General features: G+C 40.3%; 2 protein-coding genes across 2 annotated transcripts; both read right to left on the reverse strand.

Moving 5' to 3' along the window:
* Positions 1–648: 648 nt before the first annotated feature.
* LOC149383389 (MA3 DOMAIN-CONTAINING TRANSLATION REGULATORY FACTOR 1-like) lies at positions 649–4804 on the reverse strand. The gene is made up of 6 exons (XM_089628628.1): positions 4486–4804; positions 3816–4055; positions 3178–3272; positions 2547–3010; positions 1611–2453; positions 649–1414 (listed from the first exon to the last, which is right to left on the reverse strand). Exons 2-6 carry the CDS (start codon positions 4039–4041, stop codon positions 949–951), a joined length of 2094 nt encoding a protein of 697 aa, XP_089484754.1. The 5' UTR covers positions 4042–4055; positions 4486–4804; the 3' UTR covers positions 649–948.
* Positions 4805–6785: 1981 nt separating this feature from the next.
* Positions 6786–10122, reverse strand: EMB1006 (Pentatricopeptide repeat (PPR) superfamily protein). The gene is made up of 3 exons (XM_089628865.1): positions 9184–10122; positions 7983–8708; positions 6786–7624 (listed from the first exon to the last, which is right to left on the reverse strand). Exons 1-3 carry the CDS (start codon positions 10038–10040, stop codon positions 7039–7041), a joined length of 2169 nt encoding a protein of 722 aa, XP_089484991.1. The 5' UTR covers positions 10041–10122; the 3' UTR covers positions 6786–7038.
* Between the last annotated feature and the right edge of the window lie 4475 nt (positions 10123–14597).

Here is a 14597-nt window from a genome sequence, read left to right on the forward strand (position 1 = left end):
ATTTGGGATAAAATTCTAGTCTCTTTTACTGTGTCTTTGAAAGAAAAAAACATGTATAGTCTGTTTTGGTTTGAGGCTATACATTTCCTCATCAAGTTTAAGCTTTTGACACTATTAAGCATCCCAAATTCCCATCGAAGTCTACATCGCAGTTGTTGGACAATATAATTCTCATCCAAGGACTTGGGAATTGCTCAAGCAATCTAATTCTCATAGAAGAATAAGTGCACGCGGTTTTGTAACTAAAAATTATGTACACTAGCATTTCAACTAGTATAGCTTTATTGAATTATATTATAAATAAAAAAATTACCATTTTGGCTAAACTTCAACTAATGTGTTAAAGGGTATGGCAGGGGGTTATTTCGCCAAATTCTATTTTTCTTATTATTATTAATCGGTTTTGACGCATAGAATAATAAGAGAAATGACTATATTCAAACTTCAAAATAATCCAATATAGTAATTTTTTTTTTCTTCGCTATAATACAATATTCAAACTTCGATAAAAAAAAAAAAAAAAAAAAAAAGAGTTGGAAAATATACAGATATATAGAGAAGAAAAAAAGAAGCATCTAACTAACTGATTGATATATTGCATTTGCGTGGCCTGTCGTCATCATGACTAAAGATGCAATAATCCAAGTCTTAAAAAAAAGATTCAATAAAAGATCAAAAAAAGAAAAAATAAAACTTTACATCAGGGTTGTTGTGGGATTGTATATAATCTCAATCCGGTTAACCGACCACTTGAAAAGACTACAAAAAAGAAAAAGAAAAAGAAAGAACAAACAGACCCATACCCTTCTGTTCTGCACCATTTGAAAACGGTACAAAAATAAAAGAAAGCAGGAAAGGAAAACGGGGATACAAAACGACGAAAGACAGAACAGAAGATATGAGAGACAGTTCGAAAAAAAAGACATGTTTCTCCTCTTTTTAGTACTCTCAAAAGGAAGGCAAGAGCCAACCCTTGTGTTGGGCTTGTTCGAGGTAGGCCTGGAACTTCTCGGCAGCGTTCGGGATATCCAGCGCCAGGTCATCGAGCCCGTCCCTGACCCGAGCGAACCCTTTCGTCATCTGATTGGTCGTTATAAGCCCCTCGGCGAAGCAAGCATCAAGAAGCCCGAGAACACCGTCGTTCTTCTTCTCCATGGCCATCACGATGGTCCTTTTCACGACCTCGTGGTTGAAGAACGGCATGTCGATGTCCCTGATGCACCGACACGCCTCTCCGACTACGCCGCCTGACTCGTACTCCTCGAGAAGCTTCGCGATCTTGTCTTTGGCGTCCTCCACGGCCCACCCGGTCCCACCGCCCCAGCACCGCAAGAGCCGCTCGCCCGCGTGGCGCGCTCCAGCAAGGCTCCGGGCCGACCGGACCGTCTCAGCTCCGGCTGAATCCGGCACCAGCCTGGCGATAAAGGTGGGCAAAATGGTTAACCCGTTAAACTTTTTAACCATTTTGAACAAGGTTAACAAAGAAATTACCGATTAAAATTAACCGCTTGGTTACTTTTGACCAAAACGAACGGTTAAAATGCAAATTAATCGCCCGGTTAAAATACAAATTAATCGCCCTGTTAAAATGCAAAATGCCCATTCGCTACCTGGCAAGGATCTCATCGAGGTTTAAGGGTGCGAGGACATCGTCGATCACGGCCCGGGCGAGGAAGAGGGCGAGCTCATTGGAGGCGTCGAGGATGTCGAGGGCGGTATCCTCGGCGGACTCGAGGAGGAGGACGAACCCGGAGACAATGTCGTCGGTCGAGAAGATCTCGATGTGGAGCGCCGAGAGGAGGACCGAGGCCATCTCCTTCTCGTGGTTCCTCCGGTCCATCGCCAGCGTGACCAGCTTCTTCAGGAAGATCGGGTTCAGCTCCGGCGACCCGAGGTCCTCGAGGCTCCGGATCAGCTCGGGAATGTCGTCGGAGAGGAAGTACTCGCGGATGATCGTCACCGCCTCTTCCTTGTACCTTCGGACACTCTCGTCCTCTCTCTCCTCCGACTCTCCTCCGGCGGACTCCGGCGAGAACGCAGCATCGAGCCACCCCTCGGAGATGGCCCTCGGGACTAAGGACTGGAACGAGGCCTTCGCGGAGGGGATGTCGAGTGCGAGGTCGTCGAGGCTCTCCGCAAATCGGGAGAACCCTTTCGCCATCTGGCTCGAGCTTATCAGGCCTTCCTCAGCCGCTTCCTTCAGGAGGTTCGCGATCAGCGGCTCCGACGACTTGACCTCCATGGCTATGACGAGGGCTCGCTTCACGACCTCGTGGTGGAAGAACGCCACACCCAACTCCCTTATGCAGCGACAAGCCTCGGCCGCGTCTTTGCTCTCAACGTACTCTCTCAAAAGATCAGCGATCTTCTTCTTCACCTCGTCGACTGTGATGTGGGTGCTCCCGCCCCACCTCCGCTCCACGAGCTCAGCGTGGTGCGGGGCCGAGAGATACCTGTTAAAATATTTAATAAAAAGAATTAATATACAAAGCTCCAGAAATATCATAATTTGCAATTCTTATTATCCAAGTCTTTTTAACAAATACCCTTTCACGGAGGTCTGGATCGCCTGGAATCCCTTGGAAGATTCCGGAAGAGCTTTCTGAGCCCTCGTGAGGAACGCCGGAGGTAAGATATCATCGACCACCGCACGAGCAAGGAACAGGGCGAGTATGTCAACTGCGTCGGGGATGTCCACTACGAGGTCGTCGACGGATTCGAGAAGCATGAAAAACCCGTCTCTGATCTGCGACGGACTGATGACATCGACGTACAAGGCCGAGAGCAGGACCGAAGCCCTTTCCTTCTCTTTGTCGTGCCTGTCCATGGCCATGGAGACAAGCCGCTTGATGAAGTATGGGTGGTATTCGCTCGAGCCAAGTTCTTTGAGGTCAGAAGCTGCCAGTTCAACCTCGTTGTTGCTGAAGTATTCTTCTATAATGGATGCCACGGCTTTTTTATAATCGTCCAATGGGTCAGAAACACTTGACCCAACAAGCTGGTATGGTTCCTGTTAAAATAATTAAATAATAGCCTCTTCAACATCAAACAATATGCTTAGTGGTCTTAGCAATGTGTAGCTGCCAATTCTTCATAGCATGGTCTATTTAAATAATCATCCATGTAAATGGGTGAACCATATGTATAATATCAAAAGTGATGAAAAATAAAAAATACCTCGCCACTGTCATAATTAGGATCATTCCGGTCAATGTGAGATTCACCATCGGTGTCCAGAAGTTTCCCCCAAGTTCCTTTCCCACCAGCACCGTCTTTCATAACGCAACAAAAGGGTGAAAAATGAGTCAATCTTCACATTCTAACGTAGACAATGCCATAAATCCAAGACTAGGCACTAGAACATATACGACTTATAATATTTGGCGCTGACAGAACCAAAAAGCTCTCAGCAAAATCTGTATTAAACGGAATGAAGTGCTAGAACAAAGGTCACGCAGAAGCTATTTCCAAAGAAAAAACGATTTCAAAAAAATTGTAATCAAGTGAAAGAGAGCATATAAAAAATGTCCCAAGGACATTTTATACAGGGTAAAGGGCGTTCAATAATCTATCTTACCATCAGACCTGAATCCGCTACGACGTAAAAAAAAATAAAAAAAAATAAATACATCAATTTACTTGAGCAAATGCGCCAAGAAAGCTGGTAAAGGTTTAACACGGATTCATTCTTTCCAACAGCATATCCGAAAGAAAGACAAAGAAGCACATCTTCAATGGTGAAATACAGAGCAACATCAAGTAGATTTCACATTCTAGCAATAAATCATAATAGAGAGTTCCAGACCAGCTTGCACCTTTCTTTGCACGGCCGAGCTTTCCCGAATGGGTGCGGCGCACGTGTTTCACTGCTCCACCTGTCAGACCCCTGCCGCCGCCGCCAGCTGGAGCCTTGAAGTGATGGTCCGATGAGAGCAGAGACGGAGGCGATTTCGGAGACGAGGACAAAATATCGGCATTTAGACTTGCGACCTTTAACTGTTCCCTCTGCTCTTCAGTAAGAAACCCCTCACTTGACGCCATGAATTATAAAACTCCTAATCTCAGAAATCAAAATAAATAAATAAATATTAAAAGACTTTCAATACTCGAATGTTTCTGTTCACGAAAAGATATTCTACGAATAAACAGTAAAATCACGTTAACGTGACCATTTCCTTCTGCTAAGCGAAATAATCGAATTTTTTTTCGAATTTTAAGTGTCGAGTCGGGAAATTATAGATAAAAGTACAAAAATGCTAGTAAAATGGACGAAGTTAAATCTTATTCATGCTTTGAAGACAAATAACCAAAACAGACCTAATTTAGTAACGTATTTCATCGTTCTTGCTCTCCAAGTCACAAAATAACCCCTCACATATTCCAACACCGGACTTTCTTGCACCATTTACTCAGTAACGAAACACACAACTAACCAAAACAAAACAAAACAACAACAAATCATGAAAAACATGGAGAGAGCAAAACCTGCAAGTCCGAAGCCGAGAATCGCTGTGCAACGACCGCGAACCGTTTCCTCTGCGCTTGGCTCGGATCTCGAGCCAAGAACAGGAGAGAGAGATATATAGACGGAGAGATAACGCCGGAAAGCAGCCGGATCTCTGAGAAATCAGAACGGGAGGGAATCGGAGAGAGCAGAGCGGTATCGGAGAATGGAAAACCCTATATCAGAGTTTTGTCGGAGATCCTAGAGTCCGTGTTGTTCGTGCTTTTGTCTCAATCGGTTTGGAAAGAGAGAAATGGATCAGAATGAAAAAATAGTATCGGAAATAGAGAGAGAGAGAGAGAGAGAGGTATATGTTTTGTATGGAGGCTACGGTTTTCGAGTACACGTCATCAGTTGGGTTATTTTTGGATGTATTATGGGGTTTGGATTAACACGTGGCACGATGCCAAAAGCCCAGACCGGGTATTCTCTCTCCCTCTCTCTTTCTGCCACACGGCTCCGCTCCTTCAATCCCGGTTTAGGGTTTCGTACACCGTTTCAAAGTGAATGTACGGAAACACCCTTGCCTTTTATATTTTTATTGCCTTTTTTTTTTGCTAATTTTGTTGTGGAAGTGTAGTGACACATTTTACTTTTTCTTTTCCCCAATAAAGTTTGATTTTGGTGTGTATAAAAAGACTACCAGATAGCTATAACTTTTATTGGTGTAAAGTACCATATGGTTGTTTGATTTACATGCCAAGTTAAATAATTATTACAATAAATGCATGTAAACCAAAAACACATTCCACGTTCCAACATGTAAAGAAGAAGAAAATATAGATGAATATAGCAGCAAATTGACCCAAAATAAAATGCTAGTTCTCTTTATGATTCCCTTACTAAACCAATTACCAAATTATGATACAATACAAACTATACAAGTTACCAACTAACCACTAAAGAAATAAAAGTAAAAATAGAAGAAGGTTTTCCCATTAATGTGCAAAAACACACACCACCGCCCATGCATATGGAATTGTGCTGAAGAGCCAGAATGTCAACTAAAATTTTGGGCCAATTTAAGCCCAAAGATGAATGTTGTTAGATGATAATGATGAGCAATAAAAAAAAAAAAAAAAGGGAATATTTCTTGTCTTGTTGAGATTGGTTTCAATCTTTTGATTTTATTTTATTTGATTTAATGGCCTGCAAATCGGATAGGGTTAAATTACTTTCTCTGGCCAGCTAGGCTAGCGATATGGACACTTGCAAAAGTATAGTAGAAGTGAAGAACGAGGAATATAGTGGCACCGGAACCAGTATTTTATATTGAGATGTGATGACGAGTTGATATATTTTAATAATGGAATTTCAATAGTATATGAAAAGAGAACGTGATGGAATAAAGTATCACCAGTCGATGTGTAAGTTGTTTATGAGAATAAAACTGATCCATATACACACACGCACACCCAATGACTCCCAAGTTCCAATGACTCTTGAAAAGGGAAAAGAAAAACAGACATTATTGAATAATTCTGATCTGGTTTTTTAATGGAGTAAAATTCAAATTTTAGAAGCAATGAAATAAGGAAAAGCCAGCAATGTACTGTGAAAAAAAGTTTTAGAAGCCTTGTGCAGTTTGTTTAGTGAAGTATTTGATAAGAACAAAGAACACAATCGAACATATAATATTAATCGGAAAATAATAGCGCTCTCGTAACATACTTTCACAAGAACATTTCCCAAATGATGATTCGACGCCTCTCCATAATTCTACCCTGTTTGAAGACTAATAAAACTTCTAAGCCATCTATTGCTATTAAATTTCTGTTGTATCTAATATTCTAAGAAAGAGCAATTCCGATCCATGCGAGGTTTGATGTGAGTGACTGACCTAAGTAACGCGATGGTTAGAGAAGACAAAAATAAACCAGTTGCGGAGCAATTGACTTCTCGTGATCGAACTCCTTTGGTGTATATATAAATATATATATATATATATATATATATATATATATATATATATTGGCATCATTTGTTCTCAAATCTTACTTTTCATATACGATACCTTAATACGGTATAGAGTATCTTCGATCCGTTCAAAGACAGATGCTCGTACCGAAGGCATTGAAATCAGTGAGATACTCATACCGTAGGAAAGTATGAGGTATCGTAGCGAAGATAAGATGCTCTTAGGAATCGAAATGACGAAGTGAGATGCTCGAGGTACATATATATACATCGCATCAGCGAGGTTAGCTAACTACATCAAATCAAATAAATTCGTAAGGGAGTGATCATTGCTAGTCTGACTGGACATTCGCTGACTCAGCAATAACTATAACAGATTGAAAATTAGTTCTAAAAAAAAAGTTAACAATGCTTAAATACAACCCGGCTGCTGAAGAAAAAACTTCTCCTATTATATTGATCTGAGAGAGGTAAACATAAGACTGTACATATTGAAAAGCCGTAGAGAATTACAATAAATTCAAGACAGAGCCAGAGATGTACCTTTTCGTGTTCTTATCAACACAGTCTTTAAAATATTCGAAGCCTCTGTCATAGCTTTCGATAAACATTAAACATCACAGATCAACAGAAGCGGAGTTGATAGGTTTCACGTGAGCTTTCCTGTACTTCCAAAACTCATCTTTTTTCCCTTTCCTCTTGGCCTTGACTATTCCCATCTTGCTGTTGATAATCCCGAGAATGGCCTTCTTGTCCTTCTTATTATTCCCTCCGGCCTTCACGTCCAAGATCGACCTCATCTTCTCGTACGACTTCGGGTCGGGAACTTGCCCGCTCTTCACCATCATCTTGTGGTAGAAAAAGGCGCGCTTGAAGTCGCGGACTCGGACAAAAGCGTAGATCATCGTCGAGAAAGTGACCGAATCGGGTTTGAGGTCATGGCACGCCATCTCTTTCAGAAGCTGTGGGATCTTTGAGTGCTGGCCTCCTCTCGCGTACGCGTTCACGAGCATGTTGTAGGTCAGCAGGGTCGGCCTCAGCCCGATCTTCCTGAACTCGAAAACCACGTCCCTGGCTTCGGAGTAACGACCCTGCTTCGCGAACCCGTCCACGAGCGTGTTGAAGGTCACGCGGGTCCCGCGGACCTTCTCCTTCATCATCATCTTCCAAATCGCCATCAACGTCTCTGGATCCCCGGCTCGCCTATAAGTAAAATAAGGTGAGTTCTCAGTTAATACTTTTATTTTATAACTGTAGTGTCTGGGTTGAACTCGACAAAAATCCACGAGGCATTGACATTATCGACTAGGAGATTAACCCAGTGACAAGAATTGCCCTTACCACAAGACCAATCCTTTGGGGTTCACTCAATTCAGGTACGAAATTCCCTAAATTGATAGCTATTCTTCTATGGCTGACAAAGAACAGTCTCTAAATCAGTAAGAAACTAAATAATTAAAAAAGAATAGAGAAAGCTTCTACTAGATCAAACCCTTAGGGTTAGTTCTCAGTTGATTTAGGCTAACCATTAACCGAAATTTTTAATTAGGTTGATCATTACCTGAAGGCATCCAAAAGAGCGGTGTAGGTCTCCACAGAAGGCCTAAGCCTCTGAGCCCTCATTTCCTCGAACGCGGCATATGCTTTCTCGTGCCAGCCCGTCACCGAGAAAGCGTGGATCAAAGCCGTGTAGGAGTGAGAGGTCGGGCTAATCCCGAGCCTCTTCATCCTCAAGAACACGTCCGCGGCCTTGTCGCTCATCCTCTGCCTCGCGTACGCGCTTATCAGGCAAGTGTAGGACTTGGCGTTCGGTTCTAAACCCAGGCCCCGCATTTCTTCTAGAAGCTTCTCGACCACTTCCGGCTGCAATCTCCTGCTATACGCGTCCATCAAGATGTTGAAAGTGGAGGGGATCGGCTCGATCCCTTTCGCCCTCATTTCTCCGAAGAGACCCTCGGCTTCCTCGACTTCGTTGGATTTGCAGTAAGCGTCCATGAGCGTGTTGTAGACGATTGCGTTCGGAAAAACCCCTTTTCTCGCCATCTCGTTTTGGATTACGAGAGCCTGGGTTCTCAGGCCCTCGTCGCAGAAGGCTTTTATCAGAGCGCCCAGAACCTCCGGGCTCCACTTCACGCCTTTCCTGTTCATCTTCTCGAAGAACTCCCACGCTTCTTTCGCAGTGCGCCCGATCTTTTGCATCGCTGTTATAATTATCGAACATGTCACGTTGTCGGGGCTCACGTTGTTCAATTCCATCGTCTCGTACACTTTCCAAGCATCTTCATACCTACGCGCATTATTAAAAAAAATGTGACAAACACTCTGTATATATGATCTTCATTCACATGCCAATCCGACTGCTTTTTTATCCTAATTGATTCCAACAATTGGAGACAAGATTCCAATTATGCGTATTCATTTGTTACATAATTAAAGGTTACATCTTTATTCAAAAACTTAACCAACTGAAGAAAACAAACAAGAGAAATCTTCAAGCTATTCCCTATAATAAATTCAAGTTTTAAAAGTATATTCTCCTTTAAACTCGGATGGTTCAAACCTACAGTGTCAAACAAGAAGTTCTGTTTACCAATTTTTTAATTTTTTTCCCTTCTTTTTATTAATGCATGAACATTGTCGGCACTAAATTAGTAGATAAACACATCCTCAAATACAAAACTTTTCACAGAACATGGATAATGTCACAAACTTTGCACAGAACCATAAGAACAACAAGAGTAAAAAGTGGATAAATCACACACCTTTTGGACCACATGAGCCCGGAAATGGCAGCATTGTAGACATGAACATCTCCGAACTCTCTGTTCTTGGGCAGACTATGGAACAAGACCATCAATTTATCTCCCATCCCGGATCTCCCCAACAAAGGAAACAGAACTGTACAAGAACGAGGAGTGACCAAACTTGGCTCCTTCAAACCCATCCATTCGAAGAAATACAAACAGTCCATCAACAAACCCTCTCTTCCCAAAACCCCCAAAACCTCTACACACTCCGTCTCGGAAACCCTACCTCCCTCGAATCCCTCCAACGCCTCTCCCAGAGTGAGATTCTCCGGCAGACTCCTCGCGATTCGGAGAATCTCTCCGGAGATCCCCTCCGCCGGAGATTCCTCCTCCGTCGGAGATTTTTTTTCTTCTTCTCCTACGATGGCGGGTTCGGACTCTGCTCCTTCCTCGAATTCCTTCGCCGGAGCGAGATGCCACGACGACCTTCGATTAAGCTGGAGAGTGAATTTGCCTTCTCGCCGAGGGTCTTGAGTCGTACCGGAGCGAGACTTGAAGAATCTGACGAATGGATCGTCGTCTTGTCCATCGTCGCGTGGTTTGAGCTCGTGTTCTTCTGATTGGGCTTCTCCGCCAAGCTCTTCGTCTCGTTCCGTCTCTTCTTCTTCTTCTTCGTGGTCGAGATATGGAAGGAAAATGGAGGGAGAAGGAAAAGGAGGAAAATGAGAGTTGGAGGCAGAGCGGAGAAAGAAGAGTGTTGGGGATCTAGGGTTTGAAGAGAGTTGAGGTGTGAAGAGGAAATGGGTTGAGAAGCGATTGGGAATGGAGGGAAATGGAAGCGGGTGTTTTAGGTACGTGTACGAGACGGCCATTGCTGAGCTCTTCTTTTTCGAAAGTGCGGTCTTAGAGCTACATTTTTGTTTTAGTGAAGTCGCTACCTTTGGACAAGCTAACCGACGTAGTTAATTGTGACCACAAATTTTGAAAATGACAATAATTAGGGTCAATGGTGATATAAATACCTAATTAACAATACCATACTTGTGTATCTATTCTTTTTTTTCGACGGCAATAATACCGAACGTTACGTTTTTGTGTTTCCGTCACTACCTTCACCGTTAACTTTCAAAATGAACGGCCCCGATTTAATTTTTGATATATTAACGTGGATTGTTATTTTTTGTTATTATTTTTTTGTATTAGTAATTCAAAATAAAAGGAAATACAAAATGTATTAACAATAACCCTTGAAACTTCAAACAAAATACCCAAAAAAATCGTATATTCTCAAAAGAAGAGAAATCTTCGATATTTCCATATCACAATCGTGTTCGACAATGCCTGGAGATAGCGACGGAGATGATGATCAATTTTACCTTGAGGAAGAAGAGTACCAAGATGACGGAGAAGGTGAGGGGGCTCATGTTGTCAATGGTGCCCACAAGAAGAGTTGTAGTCTTTACTATTGTACATTTGATGTAATAAAGTCTCACGAATACTCTTGCTTGTAATTGCTTATTTATTAATAAAAAGTTGAAACGTTCATTCATTATTCCTTGTGTGAAGCTTTATGATAAAACCTTAGTCTTTAGTCCATAAACAAACCTAACAACACATGAAGAGACAAATGTAGATTTGCATGAACCAACTCTTCATGGTTTGCTTAAAACAATATATTCGCAATCTGAGGATCAAAGGACTATTGATCTCAGTACGAATGTTAGGAGAGTCTATGATGTCTAGTTATGAGGCATTGAGAGTTGGAGACTCTATAGTTCTTCTAGGTATCTTCCGAAGGTACTGAATTGACCAGTGCACTTCTAGAGACAAGATAAGAACAAACCATTTAACCTCTTATGTCTCGAAGTCACTACGTATGAATTGCGTCGTACTTACCTTAATCCTGAAATGAGACATGTCATTTCACACCTTAGTATTCTCATTTGAGAAAGTCAGAGTTCGGACTCACTATGTGATTCCGAACAAGGCCTATTGGTGAAGTACTAAGTTGTGAGTATGTCATGAGTAACTTTGTGAAGTTCTCATAGATATGGAATTCATGAACAAGATTGCTGAAATGCAATATATATCACATCATGCTTTGTTCCTTGGAATGTGAATAAATGAACTGGCCAATGTCCAAATTGAGTCTTGACTCTTTTGGATGAAACAATGTAACTTGTTAGCTCCTCGTCAATACATTGTTTCTAACTTATTCACAAGCGACAAAGGAGTTGAGGAAATAACAGCTAGAATGGTAAAATGGTAATTTTGTAAATCCCGACTAGCTGGTGATATTCATGAAGGGTAAACATAGATAATATTAAGTGGATCCACTCATCACAATTAGTTGATTTCTTGAGTAGAAAATAAATTCATTTGAACCGAGAGATTTTCAGTGTCAACTCTTTAGTGGAGTAAGTTGACATTAAGTTAAACTTTGAAAAAGTTTGTGAACTTTTGAGCTCAAGTATTTAGCTCAAGCTTTGTTCATTTGGATCCATGAGGTCACTGTCACAAATCATATCGAGTAGGAATAGTTAAACTAGAAGCTAAGTCAAAAAAATAACGAGACAAGTTTTACGAAAATTGTCAAAAGGGTAATTTTGTCTTTTTGGGCATAGCATGAAATGAATGTCAATAAATTTTTTGACATGGTCATATGATGACTTAAAACCACTCGGCCAAGTTAAATTATTTGGGCCTTGTGGATTAATTTCATTTCATAGGATTTTATTGAAAATTCTTAATGGGCTTTTCTTATGTTGTCATGAACAAATGAAGAAAAATCTAGAAGCCCCTTCTAGATGTGTTGCACGCCCAACCCTAGTGTGAAAGAGAGTTTATTTTGTGCATTGATGTATCAAGATACTTGCCAACAGAAAAGGAGGAAATAAATTTCCTATACAAGGAAACCATATGGGCGGCCAAATGGGTCAAGGGAGAAGCAAAATAAAAGAGAAAACAAATCCAAGGATTCTAGAAGGAATGCTTTGGCCGTGTTACTCATGAGGAGAAGGAGTGAATATTTGCTCATGAATATGTGATATTCTATAGAAGATGAAACTACTTTATTGAAGGTGAAACCCTCTCCTATAAATAGAGTCATCATTCTTCACATTTCATTCATCCCAAGTTTTAGAGATTGAGAGCTTCTCTCTCTAGCTTGGCCGTCCCCTTCCCTCTCTCTCTCTAGTTTTCTTTCGTTTTTGTTTTGGCACCTAGGTCCTCATTTGACCTAGTATTTTTAGCTCTTCGACTTTAAGACTTGTTCCCGAGTCGTCGTGTTTACAAGTGTCCACACACTAATTCCTTTCTTTCTCGAGTGATTTTAGTGATAGAAACTTTCGTGGTTGCTCGAGTTCCCGAGGAAAGAAGAGAGACGTGCTGCGAGGGGAGACGAACGTTTCAACCTTCCGAAGGCTTTTCAACGTTCAAGCTTCTCAAAGGTTAGTAAATTTATAATGCTCATTATTGTTTTAAATTATATGTACTTGCTCTTTGTCTAGGTTAGTAAAATCGTTTTACTTGTTTTAAAGAAAATTTTTAAATTCCGCCGCTTGCTCGAAGCGTTAAACTTTTTCTAAACCCTAGATCAATTCCAACAAGTGGTATCAGAGCTATGGTCAAAGATATGTACATGTAATTAAAATTATGAGCTTGCAAATCGGTGTCGAAAGTTTACTAATTTTGTGACAAGTTAGAATTGTTTTCTTAGATTTTTTTAATTTATTGCTCTTGCCTTTAAATTAAAAATCATGTTGATTTACTATGAGTTTGGGATGTTATTAAAATACATTAGAATCAGTTCTAAAAATTTTAATTTTTTATATTGAAAAACGTGTTTTTAAGTTTGAGAAAATTTCGAGTAAATTTTGTGACTAGTTTTCTTGTCTTACTAGTTTCTTTTATTTACTTGATTCGTTTTATGCTTGTTGTTATTTCTTTTATACCATGTTAATAAAACACAAATAAAATCTTAAACAACTTCTTAAAACGTTCCGTTACACTCAATTCTTTTTACGCACTCAAAGTACGAACTTTAATTATAAATGTTTTCTTCGAGCTCGAGTAAAACCCGCAGTAAAAGTTGCATAACTCTCTGCTCAGAATTCGACATTTAATGATTCTTAAATCAAATTAAAGGTTTTTTTGTCCTCTTTCCAATGCAATTGGTTTCGGGTATAAACGACATTGGAGCCGCCAGTTATGGTGATTTTACCCCGAGGAGCGCGGCTGTTCCGAAAGTCCAGTTTTTTATAAATCCGGATTTTCAGCCCCACTAGTACGAGTTATAGAACTCTAATGAGAAAATTTTCTTGAGAAAAAAATATTTTTTATAAGATTATAAACATAATGTGAAAGATTAAAATGTTTTGATTTTTGAAAGTTTAATTGAAATTGAATTTTTTTTACAAAACTAATTTGAATTTTGAAAAATCGTTTTCGTTTTCAAACTTGAAAATATTTTGTCATCCAAATCAAATAAGATTTCAAAATGTTTTCAAAACTATATCTATATCACATATGTTCAAAATCTATATGCTCTTGAAAATTTGAGTGGGAGGTCTCCTCGTAGACGAGCCAAAAAATAAAAGATGTGTAATCTCAAACTTTCAAGTGTTCGAGTGAGTTGAAGTTCATACTTCCCTCATGCAATTTCCCGAATAGAAAATAAGAAAATGTCCGAGTATATACCTTGGCCTTTATGCACTAACACTGCTCTTCCTTGAACATGAAGATCTAGGATTCCTTTCTAGAAGTCCACTCTATCGCTCTATAACTAGGAAATTTGTTTCCAACTTGTAAGAGACGATGTGCCAACTCTAAAAACTAAGTGGGAGGGTTATACTTGTTGTTTGTGACCCACGATCCCCAACTCTAATGAAAGAAGCAATTAAACGTTTGACTAAGAGTCACTCTTATGGCCCTCTTTTCAATGAGAGTACTCTATGGCGTTTTGCTTCGGTAATTGCTCAATGAGCTACGTCCGAGAATGAGACGATGAAGACAAGGCCTCCTCTTGGGGGATTGTTTTTCAAAGTTGACCTTTTGGACTAAGAGGTTGGTTGCACACTTAGACTCAATCCCTAGTAATCCTCTCTTGAGGCTCTGCGAAAGGATGTAAGTGATCAAACCAATTTAAAAGGTGGCTAGTCAAAATTAGTGTATTGACATCTTGGCTAAGCATTAATGATGTGTCATTTACTTATAAAAGGAGATTTTTTGTGGCCTTCTCTTGAGGGAGTAGATTATCATTTCGTTTATAACACCTTTGGATTTTATTAAATCTTAAAAAACTTAAATCCTAAACCAAAGACTAATCATAAACTTGTTTCAACTCTTATAGACAAAATATCTCTCAACCCTCTCTCAACCATTCTTTCCTCTAATAAACTCGAATGCGACAATTACGTCGACTGGAAACG

The sequence above is a fragment of the Urtica dioica genome, chromosome 10 (assembly GCF_054948205.1).
Source record: "Urtica dioica subsp. dioica isolate 48M chromosome 10, U.dioica_male_clone48M_v1_H2, whole genome shotgun sequence".
Classification (NCBI taxonomy): domain Eukaryota; kingdom Viridiplantae; phylum Streptophyta; class Magnoliopsida; order Rosales; family Urticaceae; genus Urtica; species Urtica dioica.

Coding starts and splice junctions, on each gene's coding strand:
- LOC149383389 (XM_089628628.1), bottom strand. CDS start 4,041: ATGGCGTCAAGTGAGGGGTTTCTTACTGAAGAGCAGAGGGAACAGTTA. Junction 3,273..3,815: donor GCTCGGCCGTGCAAAGAAAG/GTGCAAGCTGGT, acceptor GCGTTATGAAAG/ACGGTGCTGGTGGGAAAGGA. Junction 2,454..2,546: donor ATCCAGACCTCCGTGAAAGG/GTATTTGTTAAA, acceptor ATATTTTAACAG/GTATCTCTCGGCCCCGCACC.
- EMB1006 (XM_089628865.1), bottom strand. CDS start 10,040: ATGGCCGTCTCGTACACGTACCTAAAACACCCGCTTCCATTTCCCTCC. Junction 8,709..9,183: donor GGGCTCATGTGGTCCAAAAG/GTGTGTGATTTA, acceptor TAATGCGCGTAG/GTATGAAGATGCTTGGAAAG. Junction 7,625..7,982: donor GCTCTTTTGGATGCCTTCAG/GTAATGATCAAC, acceptor TTTTACTTATAG/GCGAGCCGGGGATCCAGAGA.